This window comes from Nothoprocta perdicaria, unplaced genomic scaffold, assembly GCF_003342845.1.
Source record: "Nothoprocta perdicaria isolate Ctin4 unplaced genomic scaffold, notPer1 scaffold_33, whole genome shotgun sequence".
Taxonomy (NCBI): Eukaryota; Metazoa; Chordata; class Aves; order Tinamiformes; family Tinamidae; genus Nothoprocta; species Nothoprocta perdicaria.
This window is the reverse complement of record NW_020455566.1, coordinates 2,529,958-2,549,873: the sequence shown is the minus strand read 5'-3', so window position 1 is coordinate 2,549,873 and position 19,916 is coordinate 2,529,958. Positions and strand designations below refer to the sequence as shown.

Here is a 19,916-nt window from a genome sequence, read left to right as displayed (position 1 = left end):
CTGCACCGTGAACACGCTGCCACATCCTCGCAGACCCCGCAGTCAGGTTTTATCACCCGTTAAACCCTAGAACGAAGTCACGAAAGCCCAAGATTAAGACAACTAATTAGCAGCAAAGCTGAAGAGATCTGCTCTGGCAGGAGCAGCTGCACAGAATTAAGCCTCGCGGCCGCGCGGCCCTTCCCACGGCCGCACACGACGGGGAGGCCGCGGGCGGCGGAGGTGGAAGGCGCTGGGGAATTGCTTTGCTTTGCTGCTCTCCATTTCATTGACTTCTGACTGTATGGGAGCTGAGATTAGTAAAACCACCTACAGGATTTAGTCTGGGAACGAATGGAAATTAGGCCTCTGATGTGAATGCTAATTACACTAATAACTATTAATTAGCACTGTAATTAATATCATAAATAATGCATTGCGAGCTAATCCAGTACAACTGCACGGCGAGGTGTCACGGAGCGCGCCGCGACGTCCTGCGCGCGGGGAGACGCGTTATTCCAGGTAAGGACTCGGCCCGCGCTGCCGGCGCCTACCTGGAAGCCCTGGGAGTTGTTCTGCGTCCCAAAGAGAGGCACGCCGGGGTCCGCGCACGTCGTGAGGCTGGGGTCTTGAAAGGAAAGAGCACACACAGAGTTTAAAGGAGTGGTTGTGGAAGATGCATGGAGCTCTGTTCCCCTCTCGCTCTCCGCCCAGAAAGCCCATTCTGCATCTTCACAGCAAGGCAGCAGTATTTTGCTGCACAAGGAACACACAGCAACAGGGAAAAAGACATGGATATTTTTGTTCCTAAAGTCCCTGATGGTTCTGACAGCCTAACCAGAGGCACTCTGTGACTCAGGAGAAGACAGAAGAACATTAATCTTGTGCCAGGGAGATCTCTCTTCCCTTCTCCATTCTATATACCTGGAGTAAAGCACATGGTTCGCTGGTGCTGCACCCTCCCTGCCCTGGCTCTTCCCCTGCCCCAGCGAGGGTGGCACCAACCTTGTCCTTTCCTGGGCCACACGTCAGACCTCGCGGCTTCGCTCCGCTGTCACTCACCCACCCAGGGACCTTGCTGCTCCGTGCTGATAGATGGGGGCTGGAAATGTTAACGTATCTCAGATACATAATCTCCCTCTACGCCTCATTCGGTCTCACTCTATCAGAAGATGAATAAGCTCAATTCAGCAGGAATACCTGTTGCACCCCTTCTAGCATCTATCACTTCCTATTTTTTCCAACGTGCAGACAGTAGCAGGGGATCGACACAATCAGGACAGAGATGTATTGCATTTCCATCGGCACCGAGCACAGGAAGCTCGAGATTTGAGGTCTCCCATCTGAGAGGCAGCTGCAGCAGCACCCGACAAACACCCTCCCCTAGACCCGGCCCTCTCCACCAGGATTCCTGCATCACCAGGATTCCTGCCTTAGCACATCAGCACCACTGGAGCACGAGCTCAGGACGTCAGAGAAAAGCTGGAAAGCTCCTTCTGCACAGAGCTGAGACCAGCTGGAGACCTGGGGGCTGAGTTCCCTGCAGGCAACTCGTCCTGACACACTGTCTCGGCAGCAAAGCCAGACGAGAGCCTGCTCTGCAACCCGAGTCTTTTTTTTCTCCTCAATGCACTCAACACTGCTCAGAGATGGATCATCTCTCCCAAGGCAAGGCCCTCTTTATGCTTTATTTTACATATTCTAGTTAACATGATTGTGAAGGACAAGAAATAAACTCTCTACGGAAAGTCTCTGCCATCCACCACAGCGGGGGAACAGACACAACCTGTCGCTTCTTGTTGCAGCTACAGGAAAATGGAGCCTGACTTCTCTATTTAACGGGTTGTGTTTTCATTTTTATGATTTTATTCCTTATGACCTGACTCATCAGCCTCTTCACTCTGTGCATTACCCATTTCTTCGCGTTCTCCCCAGGTCCTTGGAGCTCTGGTGAGTCACTGAACAAAGAACACGAAAGGCTGCCGAGTTGGGGCTGCACCACACAAACTAATTCATTTTCTGTCATTCAGCTTGGCTGTGCTTTTGTCATTTATCACTGATGCAGTTTCCATGGAAGCCTCCAGATAAATCACAGTGCCTAAATAAATAAATAAAGAGCCCCATGCAATGGATGAGGTGGAAGGTGATGGATTGCACAGGGTGAAATGCAGACAGGCTAAGTCTCCCGGCTGCATTTGGGGGGTCTGATGGTGCTGGCTATCTGACATGCCTCAAAAATAGCTAAGAATTGAATAAATACAACATTTGGGCCTTGCCTGCCCATGGTGAAAACTGGTGTTTCAGATCAGGGGTTTGTACATGTGCAAGTCTTGTCCCTTCCCATCATCTCTGTGGGCGAGATGAACTCAAAGGATGTCTCAGCAGCAGCACAAGCAACTCCTCGCTGTGCTCAGCCGCGCAGTTCCAAACACAACCCAAGAGCAGGACATGCCATGAATTTATGGCAGAATCCCATGAAATAGTGAGGAAGCTTAGGAGAGAATCCCAACACTAGCATTTAAGGCCAACATTCCCAAGAGCATGGTGCAGCTCCAAACATTCTGGAGGTATGAAGCTCACGGTGATATCGAGAGGAAGACAGAAGACGTGGAAAAGCTGGCCATGAGTTTTTTAAAATACATGTACCTGATGATGCATCTAAGATGTAGCTAGCAAGAAAGAAAGAGTGAAACAGCAGAGAACAGTCCAAAATCTGTTTCTGCCCCAGACGCTATGGTTATGGTGGCATTCACATAGAAGGTTAAGACAAACAGCACGTAGCCTGCACAATTTATCACCACAGGAGCCCCCAAGTTCAAGACTGTAGCCAGAGTTTTAAATTGGCTGAGAATGCTGTGACTAATTATGATTATAGGCCACCCTGTGATTTCAGAGGGTTTTGGAAGCCCCAGAAAACAGGCACACGAGGAAAGTGTGGAAATGTTAATCTTGATCTCCACACTGCAGAAGCGTAAAGCAATTTTTAGGCTTTAGTTCTCTGTATACAGCACCTTGATACTTCTGATACTTCTAGGTGTTGCTCTTCTGCTGTTCTGGATACAATTCAGAGAACACACAAGCAGCAACACACACTCTTTAGGTAGATTGTTCTTTGGCGAGGTTTCTGGGAGCAGAACAGCAGCCTTTTGATGGGAGAAGACTGTCTTCCTGGGATGGATGATGTATTGACCACCACTGGCAGCGGGGGAGAGAATAAGGCGGGGGAGCTAGGCACCTGCTAATGCAGTCAGCAAAAGCATCATCCTTTGTAAATGGAAAATACTCCTGTTTTCACAAAAACAGAAAATGCTAATTTATTAAACATGGGCCAGAAAAACGAGTTTGCAGGAAAGGGAAAAGCAAAATGCCAAGCCCAAGCTCCTCGCCTCCACCTGCGAGACAGAGGGGTCTCCTCTCACCTATGCAGCTGGGCTGGGTGCCGCTCCACGTCCCGTCGGACTGACAGAAGCGCCGGGCTGAGCCCACCAGCACGAGTGGGGCGAGGCAGGAGAAGGACACGGAGGAGCGGTACGTGAAGCCTCTGTCTTCCCTCCTGCCCTGCGCTGGTATCCCGGGATCGCCGCAGAACACAGCTGGAACAGCAGAGAGACCAGAGGGTTGTGACAGGGCGCCTCTACAGCAAGCAGCAATAAGCTAAAGGTGGGTCTGCTAATGCCCCCCACTTGACCACTCCTTGCCATAAAGCTCTGCGGATGCTTAGGAAATTACTAGTGATAGGTTTTGTTAGCTGCTTTCCTTGCAATTTTGCATTTCTGTCAATTGCTGTTAATTAACTTCCCCTTTCTCCACTGTTTTTTCCCTTTCTTTTTCTTTTTTTTTTTTTTTTTTAATAACGATATGCTTAGCTTTAAAATGTACCTCTAATTGTGCCATGTCAAATTGCTATGTTCTGTGTCACAAAGAAAGCCCACTAATTATATAAGATCTAGGGAAAGGTGTAAGGAACCCAGTCAGGGCTTTCTATGATTTAATATGAAAATGGCTATTGTGCAGCTGCCAGCTACTCAGCCAAGAAAAGAACTTACATCTGGCTTTATTATTATGAGGCATTTAACTAATTTTTTGTATTAGCTATTATATCAAGCCGACAAGTTCCACCCAGGCAAAGCTCTGCCCTCTGAAAACAGCCCTAAAATATCCCCTCTGCTGCAAGAACAGAGTGTCCTCCTCCAAATATCTCCTCTAAGGCTGTTGGTAGTTTTAAGAGCCCTGCTCTCAGCAGACTTTAGGCACTGCAGGGCTGTCTACTCACGGAAGCACTGTGGGATTTCTCCGCTCCAAGTGCCGTTGCCTTCGCAGGTGAGGATGGCGGGCAGGGAAAGCTGGTATCCTTCCAAGCACGCATAGCTCACGCTGGCCCCCCAGCTGAAATCCGAGCCTACGACTTTCCCATTGGGAATGGCTTGGGGGGATTTACAGATGATAGCTGAGCAAAAAACAGAAGCACAATGAGCCCTCGCAACTTCTTCTATGCATAGTTCTTTCCGTTAACAAGGAAATTCATGTAGGATCAAAGTTATAGTCTGCTCTCAGAGACTATCTCTTAGGATTGGGGTAGTAAAGGGTCCGTGAAAACTTTTCCAGCTGTGTTGTAAACCACAGGATTTTACTTTGAAGTTTGGAGTTAACCAAATCCCACATCTCCAAGTCAGATTTCTGAGTCTGTATCCGTTTCCAAGGCAAGTTAAGAACGAAACCTGACTTAGTATGAAAACTCATCAAGGATGAAAGATTCATAGATTCTGGACAGCCTGGCTGAGTTTGGGATAAGCAGTCAAATCAACAACTAGTCTGTATTTCATCTGCTCTGGGGCATTTTAATATGACATTTTTGCAGTGCTTTGCTTTCTAGCTCAGGGGAACACTGGGAAAGACACTAAGCCCATTTAAATTAGCCTGGCTTCCGAATGAGACCTGGTCACCTTCTGTAGGATTCCTGCAACATTAGCTCAGTGGTGAGAGTGAAAAAGGAGCAGAAGAATTGTTCTTTTCAGCCTCTGAAAGAACTGGAGGGTATTTGGAAGTCTTCCCATGGTCTGCATTTCTATCAGCATTCTGACAGGTATATTTTCCAGATTGCAACAGGCAAAGTAAACAGATTCTGCTACAAGCCTTATCTACACTCGGTGGATGAGTAAAACACTGGCAGGAAAGATCCAGCCTGTCCTGCAACTGTTCTATTATTTCTCTTTCCTATCTTCAAACTACAGAGGCAATCTGAGAATAAAGAAATAAGGAAAGGAGTTGGAAGATGCATTTTTCAAACTTCTAGATAATGCTGAAAAAGTGCGTGCCTGCAAAACAGTGCACTTCATTTGGGCCTGACCTGAGTTTCTGTGACGAATAAGTCACTTAGCTCTCTGTGCTTCACTTTTCCCTCTCTACTGGAGGGATAATAGCAATTCTCTCCCTCCCAGGCATGTTGCGATGATTGATACACCTAAAGATGGCAAGGCGTTCATGCTATGTTGAAAAAATTGCCTAAGTGCCATAAACACAGGGTACATATTGAATGATAGGACTGACAAACTCACAGGTGGGCTCCAGGCACTTGGCAGTAGTTTCTCTTAACAGCCTATTACCCTGTCACAAGTTGCAGAAAGTTTGCGGCCTCTAAAACTTACATCCTCGGCTATTTATAGCAACCGGTCTCACCTTTGCAGGCAGGTTTGGTGCCGTTCCAGGTTCGGTCTTTCGTGCAAGCCAGAGAGGAGGCCCTGTCCGACTCCATCATGTAGCCAGGCGTGCACTGGAACACCACCGTCTTGTTGTACGTGAAGTCGCTGCCCAGCCTGATGCCGTTGGCTGGCACACCGGGGTCGCCACAGTTGATCACTGCCAAAGCAGAATAAATACGCATTTCTGACCATTCCTTGTCTCATGGTCCTGAATCTGCAGTAACTGCAACCCCTGATGGTCCCCCCAGTGTTTTCTGGGGAGCACTACTGCCCTAATTGCAGAAAAGGGAGCCTTTAGCACAGAGAGGCTGGAGGGCTGTGCCAGCAGGAGCAGGAAGGGCTGCAGTGCACAGAGAAAGCTTTGCTCTATCCAGGGAAGGGAACACGGATGTTAAYGGCACATTAAGACCTTACAAGAAGTATTAACATACATTAAACATTAAAGAACACCTGGGTCAAATCTRGGCTAGGTCTGGCGTAGCTGGCACATGGCTGCTCCTCCTCCCCTTAGCCTAGTTAGTGTCTCTTATGCAAGAGCACGTTTGCCACGCTGCACGTGGCTGGCAGCAGCAGGTCTGGGCCATGAAGAAATGTGGCACATTCGCGGCTGGGCTCGTACACATTTGGGCTGCTGGCACCGAATGCTCCGGGCAGCAACACTCCCGTTCAGCACAGCCCAAGAGCCTGGCACTGCTCAGGAGCTGAGGAGAGGGCCCTTTACTCAACCAGACAAACAAAACGAACCAAATCCAAAGCAAGAGCTTTCCATTAGGGAGTGTAGAGACCGCAGGCCGCCTGTTTGCACCCACACGAGGCCGCTGAGCTGCGGTGCTGGCGCGTTCGCAGCCGCCCCGCGCTCACCCGTGCACTCCGGCGTGCTCCCGGTCCACGTGCCGTTCACGGTGCAGTGCCTGCTCAGCACCCCTGTGGAGTAATAGCCTTCCCGGCACTGGTAGATAATGGAGCTGGAGAAAACCAAGCCGTCGTTAAATATCACCCTTGCGTTGCTGGGGGTTCCTGGGTTTCCGCAGGATATAACTGGAAAGCAAAATGGCAACGTTAATTAAAAGTAAGGTTTTCATCCATCAGTTGACAACTCTCAATAGAGATAAGCTTTGCTGCAAAGCCTACTCCATCACACCAGGCAATTTTGGTCAAAATTTGCTGTGTCAAAGGCCCCAGCTGAAGGAAGAACCAGCTTTATACCCCAAAGATGCTCAGGTCCAGACAGGACATCGCAGCTAGCAATGCACACACTACTCTAGCTCTATTCCAGCCCTGTTTCTACCCTTCTGTAAAGCAGGAGGTGCCAAGCCTGGTGTCCCTCCATCTCCAAGGTGTTTGGGGGCTGGATCCCTCCTGCCCATGCAGGAAGCCAAAGCTCTGCAGGCTACAGAGGAAGGGGAGCAGCAAGGGAGCTCCCTCACCCGCTGCCTCCGGTGGGAAAGCACTGGGTAAATGCAATTACAGGTTTGTCAGCACCCATGTTTTATGTCTGTCCTACCTCGGCACCACAGCAGTAAGAGGGCATCAGCCTGAAGGAGCACCAAAAATGGTGCGCAAAGCCCTGTCACGAAAAAATAAGCACCTGCAATAATTGCATCCAGCCCTCGTTTACTGGGAAATTACAGGACATGACAGAAAATCACATGAATCAAGGGAAGGCTGACACCATGTGCTCCCCCGGCAAGGAAATTCCTGGCTCCCRGCAACGCGCTGCCTTCCCTGCAGGAGCGTCACTTTGTGCACACACCGGTGTCCTGGATCCCTTCTCCTGCACGCGCAGCACAACCCTGGCGGGGACGTTAAGTCCCAGGAGGGAAGCAAGGAGCGTGTGCCACGGGCAGAGCAGCCCCGCTCTTCCTTGCCRCGTGGCTGGCTGACAGCCTGCTAACAGACATGCCCGTTGGAGGCAGATCTGTTTGACAGGAATAAACTAATAACCATTCCGGACTGCACGCTCAGGAACGCCGCATGGCACCGAATCCATCGCAGCGCTCTCTAGTTACACATTTCTCATGCAGTCAACGTCTCTGTGATACAAGGTGTCATTTCCAAGAGATGCTGGGATAAAAACCAGATCCTATCAGCTCAGAAAAAGCTCTAAATTACTCTTTCACTGCCCTGTTCATACATCGGCTATCTCTCCCTTCCACCTATGCATGTGGCCAAACACAGAGATGACCCCAAAATATTGCTTCTGTGAGCAGCAGGAGGCTCATGAACACGGTCTAATCTCAGTGCGTATCAGCTGCAATCTGTACAATCTAGACATGTAAAGCTGCAAGCTTAAGAATGAAAGGTTCAAACTTCAAAAGTCATCATTTAAACATAATTAGAATCCAATCAAGCAAGAGAGCAGTAATTGGGTAAATAATTCTCCTTGTCTTCAGTGGGAGAAGTGAAATGCCTGATATCCCCAAAGCAAACTGGCTTTGGCATAGGAAGAGGAGGAGGAGGGACGGCCCAGCAGACCGCTCTGCAGTGCGGAGCGGGGCTGTGCGGGGGGCTCGTGGGCAGCTTCCYGGAGTTCAAGCACTTGTAAAGCCTGCTGGAAATTAAAGTCAAACAAGACCTGAAATCTGTCATTTTTTTTTTTTTAGAAACCTGGGGACCACAAAGCCTGACCTACACAAAACACTGAAGTGAGAACCCCAAGAGGAGTCTCTGCAATTAACTTCATTTCGACCCAGTTGTACAGTCCCGCCAAGCCAATCAATCCTGATTTCCCCGTGTGCTGCAGGTGCTCAGCCACCACAGAAGGGTCCCCGAGCTCGCTGTGCAGCCGCAGGGACGGCGGCGGGGCCAGGCTGCCCGGCTCGCACCACGAGCAGCGCTGCGAGGGGCCACAAACCCACCTGGGCAATGAGCCCTCCGCTTCCTTTGCCCTGGATTCGCTCCCTGAATTAATCCTTCCCCTCCAGCCTCTATAAACACCCGCTCTGGAGGGTACAGCAGGACTGCGCTTGTGACTTGCTCCTAACGTGAAGGGCAGCGACGCAGAGCTCTGCGCGTCCCCACAAACTGCGCTCCTGTACTGACCCGTCAGCACTCACCGCTGAACGACTACGTTATAGGCATAACGTTATCATTAGTCATAAAGCACCAAGAAAAATATCTGCCAGGGATCTGTGTTTTGACACCTTTGGAATCTGATGGGTTACGCATCCTGAGCTTAATTAACAGAGCCTTTCTACTAAAAGAAAAACAGAATGAAAAAAACAAAGCCTTGAGTGTATTAATACAATTCAGTGTCTTTTCAACCAAGAGCTCCATCAATTTAGAATAAATTTCCAATTCATCTATAAACTCTCTCTGAGCTTTTGGCTTTCCAATCAGCAGGAAAGCACTTGCCCAGGTCTCCTTGCGTCTGGTTTCCTGTCTCGTTTTGAGCTTCCCCCATCGAATTTTACACACTTTTATAAACCAGTAGCAGTGAGCAGTGCAGCTCAGAAGATCTGGTGGGGGGGTGTTACTTGGCTGGAATGCAGGGTCTTGCTTTATTCTTTCAAACAGAAAAATAAGGCTCTTCTATTTTTTTTTGGTGTTGGTACTTAATAGAAAAAAATATGCTTACTAGATTTAATTTGCATTTTGCATTTCTGCTTAATGTAAATGGCTGTTTTATGTGCCAGGTCCGGCTTTAATAGAGGTTTGAGGCTCTGGAAATCTCTCATTCTGGTGYGTGACCTCTACAAAGCAATTATTAATTACTCAACTGTAGGGGACCCAGCAACCTGAAGCCAGAAAGGGCCATTCCTGCTCATCTACCAGGACACGTGGTGCAGACCAAGACACATCCCCCTCCACGAGAGGACACTCGGGGGACAGATGGAAGCGAGTGGCCGGGGAGCAGCCAGGGTGCCCTGGCAGGGTGGGGAAGGTACCTTCGCACTCGGGCTGCGTGCCGCTCCAGGAGCCGTTGGCCTGGCAGATCCTCTCGGAGGACCCTCGGAGCGTGTAGCCCGGCTCGCAGCTGAAGCGCACCGTGCCGTCCACGTCGAAGGCGTCTCCCAGCCCGATGCCGTGTGCTGGGATGCCCGGGTCCCCGCACACGCCCTGGCTGCCTCCTGGGCAGGAGAGAGCAGGACACCGTCAGCGAGCAACACTGCAGGAGCCGCCACCAACGCAACTCTGGGCCCGGTTTCCCGCRGAAGGGAGATTCCCCGTGGCACAGCTCCTGCCTGGGAAGCACGCTGCTTGCAAACCAACAGAGAAACACAGCCAGAGCTTCTACATCTCGAGATGGAGATGGCACCGGGTGCCCGCGGCAGCTGCTCCGGCACCAGGATGGTCGTTTGCCAGCAACAGCCAACGTGGCTGGTTTCCCTGCAAGCAGAGATGATGATATCCTTCCTCCCCGCCACCTCAGCAAGGCCTCTTGTTTGTGYAGAGCCAGAACTGCTGCCGTTGGAGCGGAGCAGCAAGGGATCCAGCTGAGAACCACGTGCCCGTAGGAGCTGCGCACACCCTGGGGACACGAGGAGCGGAGCGGCCGCCTTGCTTGGGCTCCCACCGGCTTCTTGGCACTTTCTGCTAATGAGCTGTGTGGAAACAGYGCAAACATCCACCCTCGAGCCGGGAGGAACTGCACTCCTGCAGCTGCAGCAAGGAGTCCCCAGCTCCTGGGCCTCCTGCACTGCTAGGTGTAATAGAAAATATAACAAACATATTCATCACCTAAGGAAAAGGGATCCATCTTCCAGGGAAAAGATTTGTTTTCATAAAGAGTGGAAGAATACTGCAGGTCCTGCTTTTCCTTTCATGTGATGATTTATTTCCAAAGTCTTTTGTTTCGTCTTGCTAAAGCCTCTGTCCCACTGCAGCGATCTCCCACATGTCAGAGAACCTTTGGCAGGAGATGATCTCAGCCTCAGCCTCCACACTCTGGGTTGCAAAAAGGGCCTTGAGAAACATCTGCCGTGGCCCCAGTCAGGGCAGTATGAGAGGAGGCAACAGGGAGTCAGGATATTGGCTAATTTTGTGTGGTCTTGCTACAGGTAAAGCACAGGAATAAGAATAAAGGCTTCATTCTTCCTCGCTCCAGAGTTTGCTGTAAAATAGGAGAGCCCTTCCCCAACCTTTGGCTGGGGATCACAGCTCTGAGCACTCACTCGGCTCCGAATCCAGGAGGGAGCAAACACAACCAGCACCGCTCTAAAGCTGCCCCCAGGAAGGCAATCAGGATTCCACAGGATCCATGTCAGCTGGAACTTGCCAGACTAACAGTATTTCTAAAAATCCACCCCCAAAATGGCACGAGAGACAGTAAAGCCACACAGCGAAAGAGCATGAATTGGAGCAGAAAACCTTTCCAAGTGACTACAGATCAAGAACTCTGCTCTCTAGACACACATCAAACGTGAGGATAACTCCACCTCATTTCTTTCCTCCCTTTTAAAGCAGAGGTTAAACTTGGTCAAGTGCAGCTACTAAATCTAACTGGCACAATTAAAAATTAACACTTGTCCCAACTGCTTTGCTCCAGCTACTTATTCCGTCTGCGCAACACTCTCCAAGGAGCAGAGGAAGAAGATGGCCCAGGGAGGGCTCTGCACAAAACCCTGCTGGTTTTTTACTGTCTTTGCTTCTCCTGCAAGGCACCAGCACCCTGAATGCAGCAAGACTTGGAGAGCATCTCATAATAGCTGTTGCATCAGAGACACGTTTGCTCGTGGGGATGTTCTCAGCATGGGGATGTTTCAGCATGGGGATGTTTCAGCATTCCTTACTTTGGCACGTGAGTGGGGACTACACTCTTTGACCCAAGTGCTCGGTGTGGAGGTGTGAATGACGTGCAAACCCGTTCCAGCAGCTCCCCCGTGCCTCGTGCAGCCCCGTGCCAGCCGGTGAGAGGCCCCACGCGTGTCCTCTGCTGCAAGGGCACCTCACTCCCCGCCGGGCGCCCCGGCTCACCTGAGCAGTGCGGCAGGGAGCCGCTCCAGCGCCCGTCGAGCTGGCACATGCGCGTGGAGTTGCCRACCAGGGTGCGCTTGCCCAGGCAGCTGTAGCGCACCACGGAGCCCACGGTGTGCTTGTCCCCCGAGACCTGCGCGTGGGGCGGCGCGCCAGGGTGGCCGCAGGTCACCACTGTGGAGACACGAGAGCGTGGGTGAGGTGGCACCGCCGTCAGCCCGGGGCTCGGGCTGCGCCGCACCAAGCGCCCCGGCGTCTCCCTCGGTTGGTGCAACCGCATAGCCCTGGCCGGGACAGGCACCAGGCGGGTCCTTGCAAACCCCTGTGGTGATGGATGGCACCTCCTGCCTTGGGAAATTCATCTGGCAGTTGGCAAGCACCGCTCGCCCTACCATCGCTACTAAAACCACGGCTAACAAGAATTAATTGGTTTATTTTAGCTTAGGCATGGGAGCAGAGGCGGCGAGGCTGCTGACAAATACGCTGACAGCTCACGGGGCTACGAGGGTTGCAGGAGGATCCGCAGCGCAAGGACTGCGCGGCTCCGCCACGGAGACGCTCCCTCTGCCAGCGTCTAAAAATACAGATCCTGACACTGGGTGGCACGCATGATGTATGGTGCAATAAGGAGAGCGTGTGTATGTTTGGGCACGTGGGCGTTGAAATAACACCGGCACGGAGCTGTGACTAAAGCCAAGGAGGCTCTCAAAAGAAATGGGTTYGAGAGCTACTATTTAAACTCACTCTGTAACTAACAATTTAATAACCGATAGCRCAGCAGACACAGCTAAGCTTAAAAACCTGCACCGGTGCTGAGGTTTTTAAAGSATTTATGCACCCCGTGTGAAGACAATTTCTTCTGACGCACTAGGTTCTGTTCCTGTGTATTTCCTTTTCCTTGAATCACCCCCTCCACCTCAAGGCTATCAAATCTTTTTTTACTCCCTTCTCAAAAACACTCATTAGGCAACATTTTGAAATCAAGATTGTCTAGCACAAAGCTTCCTGGCTTGTATTGGAGAAAGTGCCTTCTGGTTTGAAATACGCAGCTATAAACACTTTAAAGCGACAAGGGCTTTGGAAAGCGCTATGCGCATCCTAGGTTCAGCACACAGAAAACAAAGACGTGTCAAATTCTCTTAGAGGTTTTGAAATAGTAAGCCCACGATTACAGATAAGCGATTGTAAAACTGACCTGATTTTCCAGGGCTTTGAGAACGCCCACAAATCCTCCAAATCAACCAAAACTCAACGTTTTAAGGAAGGAGATCACGTTTACTTAGCTGAATAGCTGAAAGAGCTGGAGATAACGAGCTCCTAGGTTTTAAAAGGCAACGACTCCCTTGGAGCCCCCAGGGCTGCTTTAATGCACACTTATCACTTGCCACGTCCCCCTGGCCTGGCAGGGTACTGTGAACGTGAGAAGGTGGCATGCTGCTAAGGAAGGCAAAGGAAAATGTGCCAAAGTGACTGTTCATGGCTAGGTGTGGGAGGAGGACAAAAGCAGAAAAAGCAGCAGGGCTTTGGAACAGCTCCCCTGACCTCAACTTACATTTCTGACTGCTTGATATCTGCTACACAGGATGAAACCCTGGGGTGCATTAGAGGAGCAGGGCCTTTGCAATACCCCCCTGAGCAAGCAGGTATTCATCTAAAGCACTTACAAAGACACTGTGGGAGGGCCCGGTCCCAAGTGCCATCCCCCTGACACGTAAGGACATGGGTCCCCAGTAAGTAATATCCGTGGCTGCACTGATATGAGACAGTTGTTCCAAAGCTGAATCTGTGAGGCCCGCTTGGCTGCACTTGACGGATGCTGTTTTCCAGGTGCCCAGGGTCAGTACAGTTTACAACTGCAAACAGATGACAAAACAAAACAAAACAAAGGGTGTGACAAAGAACAAAGGATTCTGTAAAAAAGAGCAGGAAAGGGGCGGGGGGGAAGCAAGTCACCTATTCCACAGTTTGTTTTTTATTCTTTTTCGTGTTTTTTTTTTTTTTAAGGTAGAAATAGAAAAACAAAAGGAAAAAGAGAGAGCAGAGACAATCCTGCAGGCTCTTGCACAAGGCTTCACAGCAGTGTCCTGCTCTCCGGCCCCGTTGCAGGACTGGGCCTTCCATTAGCAAGCTCGGGAGAACCGGATTTCCYGGCAGACAAGCAGGACTGAGGGAGACAGCGGATGAGGGGAATGCAGAGGAAGGGAGTGCACGGCAGGGAGGGAGTCTGAGAAGTCAATTCACGTGCTAATGCCAAGGGGTGTAGGGTGGCGAGGGGGGAGGATGGGCACCGYGGAAAGGGCCACCAGGTCTGCGTGAGTGAACCGGCCTGGGGTCACCACGGCGGCCCCTGCTACGGGGCTGGCCTGGTATTTTCTTTCCTCCTCCCACCTACAACAGGTAATTCAAGGTCTTGGGAGGATGTAGGGCTGGGCAAGGCTTTCTAACAGCTTTGGGGAAACCTCTTTTGGGCAGGATGACAAGCACATCACAGACATTACTCGACATTGAAATAGGCCCTCAGGGTTCAAACACCACTTGTCTGACCCTGGTGGGTGAACTGCAATAATTTTATGCAACTTTATGAGTGTCAGGCTGCTTTTCAGGAACCCAGAGTAAGGGATGAGGAAGGCATGGAGATGGTGCCTTAGATAGATAGTTCTATTAGACAGATTGATAGTCCTATTTGGATTAATTGGTGCAGTGTTCCCCTCCTCATTGAGCAGCACAAGCCWGCCCCAGGCTTGCTCTGTGCTCCCCTTGACACTCGCATTCCCCTCCTCTGCCTCTCCGGCCATACCCAGCTCCCAGGGATGGAGCGGGAAGATGGCAGGCAGGGACAGTCTCCTGCAGCGAGTGACGTGGCCGAGGGTTCCTGGTCCTCAGGCCCTCCTCAGCGCCCGGCACTTCCAGGCCGCAGCGGTGGCCGAGGGCTCGAGGCGGACAACTCACCGCGGCAGACGGGCAGCGAGCTGCTCCACTGTCCGTTGGCCAAGCACTGGGACTGGGAGGCTCCTTCCAGGCGGTAGCCCGTGTTACACACRAACTTGGCCACGTCGTTCAGGTTGAACTGACTCCCTTGGGTCAGGCCGTTGGCGGGATTGCCGGGGTGGCCGCAAGTGATGGCTACGAGTAGAAATGGGAGATGTTACCTCTTTTCCTGGAAAAAAGCGGTCTGTCTTGACTGGAAAATGTTTCCATGGAAGGAGACCATCAAGAAATCCACAACCACCCTGAGACCCACCTTGACTTCAGACATCTGTGACTGGATCTGTTGAAACACCGAACCACGTTAGGACATGGTAACTGTGCTCAGCTTATGAGCATCACAGGTTCTCTGAACCGCTTCCCAAGCAGCAGTGTGCCAGCATCCCATCGACTTGTACTGTAAAATCCCAGTGCACCTCTTCAAAACACCAGCTATCGCTATTAATCTGCTGCCTTGTGTTACCCTGGGCGTTGCACACAAAGCCATGAAACCTCATGTTTTTCTCCCCCTCCCTGGCTTAAGTCAGATGCATGCTCAGTACACTACAAAGCTACACCTGGAGAGAAGTTAAARGAGAAAAATATATGAGAAAAATGGCTTTCTAATACATGCTCTACGATGCTTAAACCTTCTTGCCTTAAGGTTGAGAAATTTCTGAGGAAAAATCTTTGTTCTTAGCACTCTGTAACAAGGATTTTTGCATAGTCCTGCTCACTGTGGCTGTTAGCTCCCAGCAGAGCAGAGSGCAGGGGGTAACGGGCTGCGCTCGAGCCACCGGACACCTCCCCAGGGCAGCTGCAGGCCAAGAAGTTGCAAGGGCAAAGGATGGTGCGGGAAGAAGGGAGCAGCAGGAACCACAGGGATCCAAGGCAGATTTGCCTGGCTCTGCTCCTGGCACCTTAGCACAGGTGGGTTTGGAAGGGCAGATAAGACCTTCGTGAGACTTCTGCTAGGAGTAAAGACCAGACTTTGCTTTAGAGCACAGGGTCTCCAAGGGTATCTTAAAGTACAGAGTCCCTTCTGTAAAGGGAGCAGCAGGATAGTCCGGGAGGATCTTCTGGCTRCTTAAGGTATGTGACAGTGTCCGACAGCTGAGGACAAGGCAATATTGAGTGCTGTCATGCTGAAACGGGGTAATGGGCCATCAGTAAAAGCCCAGCAGTTTAGCTGTACAGCTGCAAAGCTGGAAGCTAAAGGGGAAGATGAAATTCCCATAAAAGATCCATAACAGATTTGACTGCCAGGACTGGACTATACCACTGGGAAAGGGATTTATCTCTGATGCAAGGTGGTGACAGGTACAGGTCTRAAAATATGAAGCAGGACAGCTTTCTAGCACTACAGGAAACAGCATCRATTCTCTGAGGTATTCCTGAATACGACACTCCTGAATATTATACACATTTTTGAAATAGGAGATGTATTCTTTCCTGAAAAAAAAAAAGAGACTCTCTCTGGTTGGCAAGGATCAAAAGGACCAGCTTATGTAGCGCGTGCAATTGTTATCAGTTTTTTATATTTAAAGAGAAAATATCAGGACAGCAGGAAATTATTATGTGATAATGGAGAGCCCTGAGCACCTACAGAAACAATACGGCCTCCAGGTATCTAATTTCAGGGCACAACAGCGCTCTGCTTTAATGGTATTAAATTCATGTTACACGTAAGGCCTGATATGTTCTGTAATAATTCCAAGGCCGACTTATGAACACCTTTACTGAGCGCCCACAGAAGCTTTCAGTTGTGACAACTGGGAGGCTGCAGGAAGCAGCCCGAGGCAGCCCCATGTGCGACGGATGGGCAGCAAGGAAACCCTCGTGCTCCCGAGCAGGGCCCATCCGCTCTGTCCAAATGGGTTTTGGCCCTCCTGAGGAAAACTGTCACTCCGGGAAAACAGGCATTTAAGGAACCCTGCATTTCTGGGCATCTGGCTGGCAGCAGCAGCACCTCTACTAGGAAGACCTCCCGGGCCAAGGGTAGCGTGCATGGAATTTGACTGGTAAATATGGGCTRGAAGTTTTTCTGTGGAGCATCTTCAGACACTGTAGTAATTCCAGCTTGAACCAGAAACAGCCTTTCTGTAACTCTGATGYTCCTAAAAGTTTCAGGCAAAATCCGAGATGAGAACGCTTCTGATTTTTGGAGCTACCAGTAACCCTTAATGCTAGGCTCTGTTTCTTACTTTTAGGCTGGAATCTGCATATTCAGCAACTTAAAGGTCATTTCCTACTTCACATTTCGCTTTGATATTGTGCCTTGGCATGTAAAGCCATAATCCATGTAGGTGAGGCTGGAAGCAAACAACTGAAAAACCATGATAGGAAATACACGGGCTGCCCTCTTTATAGGCAAGATGATGTTTAAACTTACTAACATCTTAGAACTCCAGAGATTTACTTAATTAGGTTATTTACCTRAAAGAAAAATGAAGGGGGTGTGCAAGGTGACTTGTAAATGTCAATCACAGGAAGGGAGCGACTGAATTTCCTCTGGCATCAAATATAAGCCTCATAAAAAGGGTGTTAGGATCTGACTAGACCCTCCTCAGAAACTACAACTGCAACCAGGCTTATCCAGAGAAACTCAGCATATAAAAAGCATCAGTTAAGAAAGAGGGGGAAATTACAGAGCAGAGGGAAACAGCAAAGCAGCCCAAGTGGCAGCGCTGCCATTCCTGCCTCCTCCGCTTTCTCCTGCACAAACCATGGGATGCTCGTGGCGGCAGCACTCACAGGGTGCAGGCAACGCACCTGTGTGCACCCTACGTGTGTGACACACGTGGTGACACACGTAGGTGCTCTCGAGAGCGTTCGAGCACACGGGAACACAAATGCCTGCCGGCTGCTCCTGTGTAGGTGGTGGATGCTTGCCCACGAAACGTGCCAGCCCAGACTTGTTCCCAGCAGGACAGCTGGAATCCATCTCCTCTTCGGATGGCCCGGAGAATTAACAAGGTCATCTCCAATTCACTCTGGAAGCCAGACCGCATTCCTCCCCCTCTCTACCTTTGCAAATGGCTTTTGAGCAGATTTCACCAGTGCCAGCAACTGCCGTTCACCTATGGAGATGCTGCCTGGTATGGACCGGCAACTACCAGCTCCCCGCCAGGCTGAAGGGGAAGGACCAACTTCCCACCGCGAGGGCAGCGGCTCAAGGCCACCTCAAAGGCCACCTGAGCTGTGGTTGCCACCTGGCCARCATCCATTTGGACGGCAAGTATTTCTGACAACGATACTAAGAATAAAGCTAAGCTTTCTTTCCATCCACCTTTCTGGGGCAAGGAGGAGYACCTGGAACAGTCATTTCTTAGCTGGGTGAAAACCTGGGGTGACTGATCATCTGTCCCCGGGATCCAGCTCTTCCTGCTTACAGGACTCTTCCCCTCTTAGGAACCTCTGAACTCCTAGACGAGCGAGCTCTGTAGGTGCTCCTGTCTCCCAACCATAACGGGGGCTAAAGAAATCCGACAACATACTTACGCACACAGACAGGAGTCTTTCCAGACCAGCGGTGGTCCTGCTGGCAGATCCTCACAGACATGCCGATGAGGCGGAAGCCGGGGTTGCACTGATACACCACGCTGCCCCGGTAGTTGTAGTTCTCACCGTTGATGAGCCCGTTGACGATGGGGCTGGGCACCCCGCAGTGCCCCGCTGCAGGAGGGAGACAAGAGGCATCACTGAGGGTTTGTGACTGCTCCTCCCGAAGGGTCTGCAGGGATGTGAGTGTGAATCTCTGCAGTAATAAATAAAAGCACAGCCGCAATAAAAACAACGTAGCGTTTTTTAAAGCTTTCCTTGCCAATCTCAAAACGCCTCACTTCTACTGAAGAGAAAAGAATCACTCTTTCAATCTACTCCAACACCGATTTCAGTAGCACCAAGCTCTTGCCTTTGTTCTTTCTTGAATTTCTTGAAGGACCTAAATCTGCTATTCCCTCCTGAAATTCCTCCCCAGCACTTACCCAGACATTTCACCTCTGCTCCACTCCAAAGTCCATTCGCCATGCACTCCCGCACCCGGGACCCTACCAGGGTGTAGCCAGTGTTGCACGAGAAGATGGCTGTGGCACCATAGCTGGTCAACGTGCCAATCTTGTTCCCACTGGGCGGAGTTGGCAGCTCTCCGCAAGAGATAACTGGAAGAGATCCCAAAGTACAGCAGGAGTGAACAGGCATGGAGCTTCATTTTTTTAAAATGAAATGTAGTCAATGAAACTCCTTGCGAGTTATTACTTAAGTCAGAAATGAGTAGAAAAGATTATTTAATAGCTACGCAGACAATAACAACTACTCACAGTCATATTACACGAGGTGACAAACCTAACTGCTATTAATATTCATACTTCAGGACATGGAGGAAGTACTAAAGATAAGACTTGGCTAGGAAGGAATTTCTATACACAAGAAAATTTCTATTATTAACCCATTAACTGATACAACCAGGAAGACCAACTTACAGAAAAGCTATAAAATGGCACCAAATTACAGGGTGCTTTCAGATAAGAAAGTGACAACGGTGCCACTTCTGTGCTTATTCTCTCACAGTGACTCCAGGACGGATCTGAAGCCTCAGAGAAGACCCCAGCTGAGACCCCAGGGATCCAGGCACCCCCAGCTGCAGGAGGCAGCGGCAGGTTGCTCAGCAGCCCTTACAAACAGAGCTCCCAGGCACCACGTCCAGCTCTTTTATTTAATCTACCTTAAGATCTGCAAAGCCTCTGGAGCTTTCAAGCTCAGCAAGAATTCAGAGACTCATGCCGGCTTTTTCTGACCTTAGTGCATTGCCAAGTTGCTGTCATTTGAATTTAGGAGGCAATAACGCTGAAGAAATAAAATGGGGTCAGGCTCAAGCTCCCAGAACTGGCTGCAGAGCTAGCGGGGTAAAACTACATCTGTCACTGAAGTCAGCAGTGGCATCTCTAGAAACAAAGGCAGCCAGGAGGGAAGGGAAGGGAGAGTTGCCATTCTGAAGGAGAAATTTTTCCATCTCTCGCTGCCCTCAGAGGGAAACCACCCCATGTTTGACAAAAGGAAAGATCCAAAGCACAGCAGCGCCATCAGAGCACCTTGTTTGCCAAGAGCGCTCTGGATTTACAGGTGACACCATCACCCCCGTAAACTTGGCGTTTGAATTGGATCAGAAGAGGTTGGGTTTTAAATTGGAATTTTTTATTTCTTCAAAGCAAACTTCAGAGCAGCTGGCACCAGTGACAGCTAAGCTGCTGGGACCTGACAACAACAGATGAGTGAATGTGCCCGAGCTCTTGCAGAACTGTTTAGACTAAACCAAGAACCAGATCAACATACGACCTCTCCCTTCATCCAAACTCCTAC

At 50.3% G+C, this 19,916-nt stretch overlaps 1 protein-coding gene across 1 annotated transcript in view; it reads right to left on the bottom strand.

Annotated features, from left to right (window-relative positions):
• CSMD2 (CUB and Sushi multiple domains 2) overlaps positions 1–19,916 on the bottom strand; it is a 239,970-nt gene that overhangs the window by 7,487 nt on the left and 212,567 nt on the right. Inside the window, exons 52-62 of the mRNA XM_026043490.1 lie at positions 18,545–18,718; positions 18,060–18,371; positions 14,544–14,717; positions 13,259–13,447; positions 11,595–11,768; positions 9,566–9,748; positions 6,540–6,716; positions 5,656–5,835; positions 4,253–4,426; positions 3,399–3,572; positions 534–607 (exon numbers count right to left, since the gene is read on the bottom strand). Of these exons, the coding sequence (XP_025899275.1) occupies positions 534–607; positions 3,399–3,572; positions 4,253–4,426; positions 5,656–5,835; positions 6,540–6,716; positions 9,566–9,748; positions 11,595–11,768; positions 13,259–13,447; positions 14,544–14,717; positions 18,060–18,371; positions 18,545–18,718 (1,985 nt within the window). The remainder of the gene's footprint in view (positions 1–533; positions 608–3,398; positions 3,573–4,252; positions 4,427–5,655; positions 5,836–6,539; positions 6,717–9,565; positions 9,749–11,594; positions 11,769–13,258; positions 13,448–14,543; positions 14,718–18,059; positions 18,372–18,544; positions 18,719–19,916) is intronic.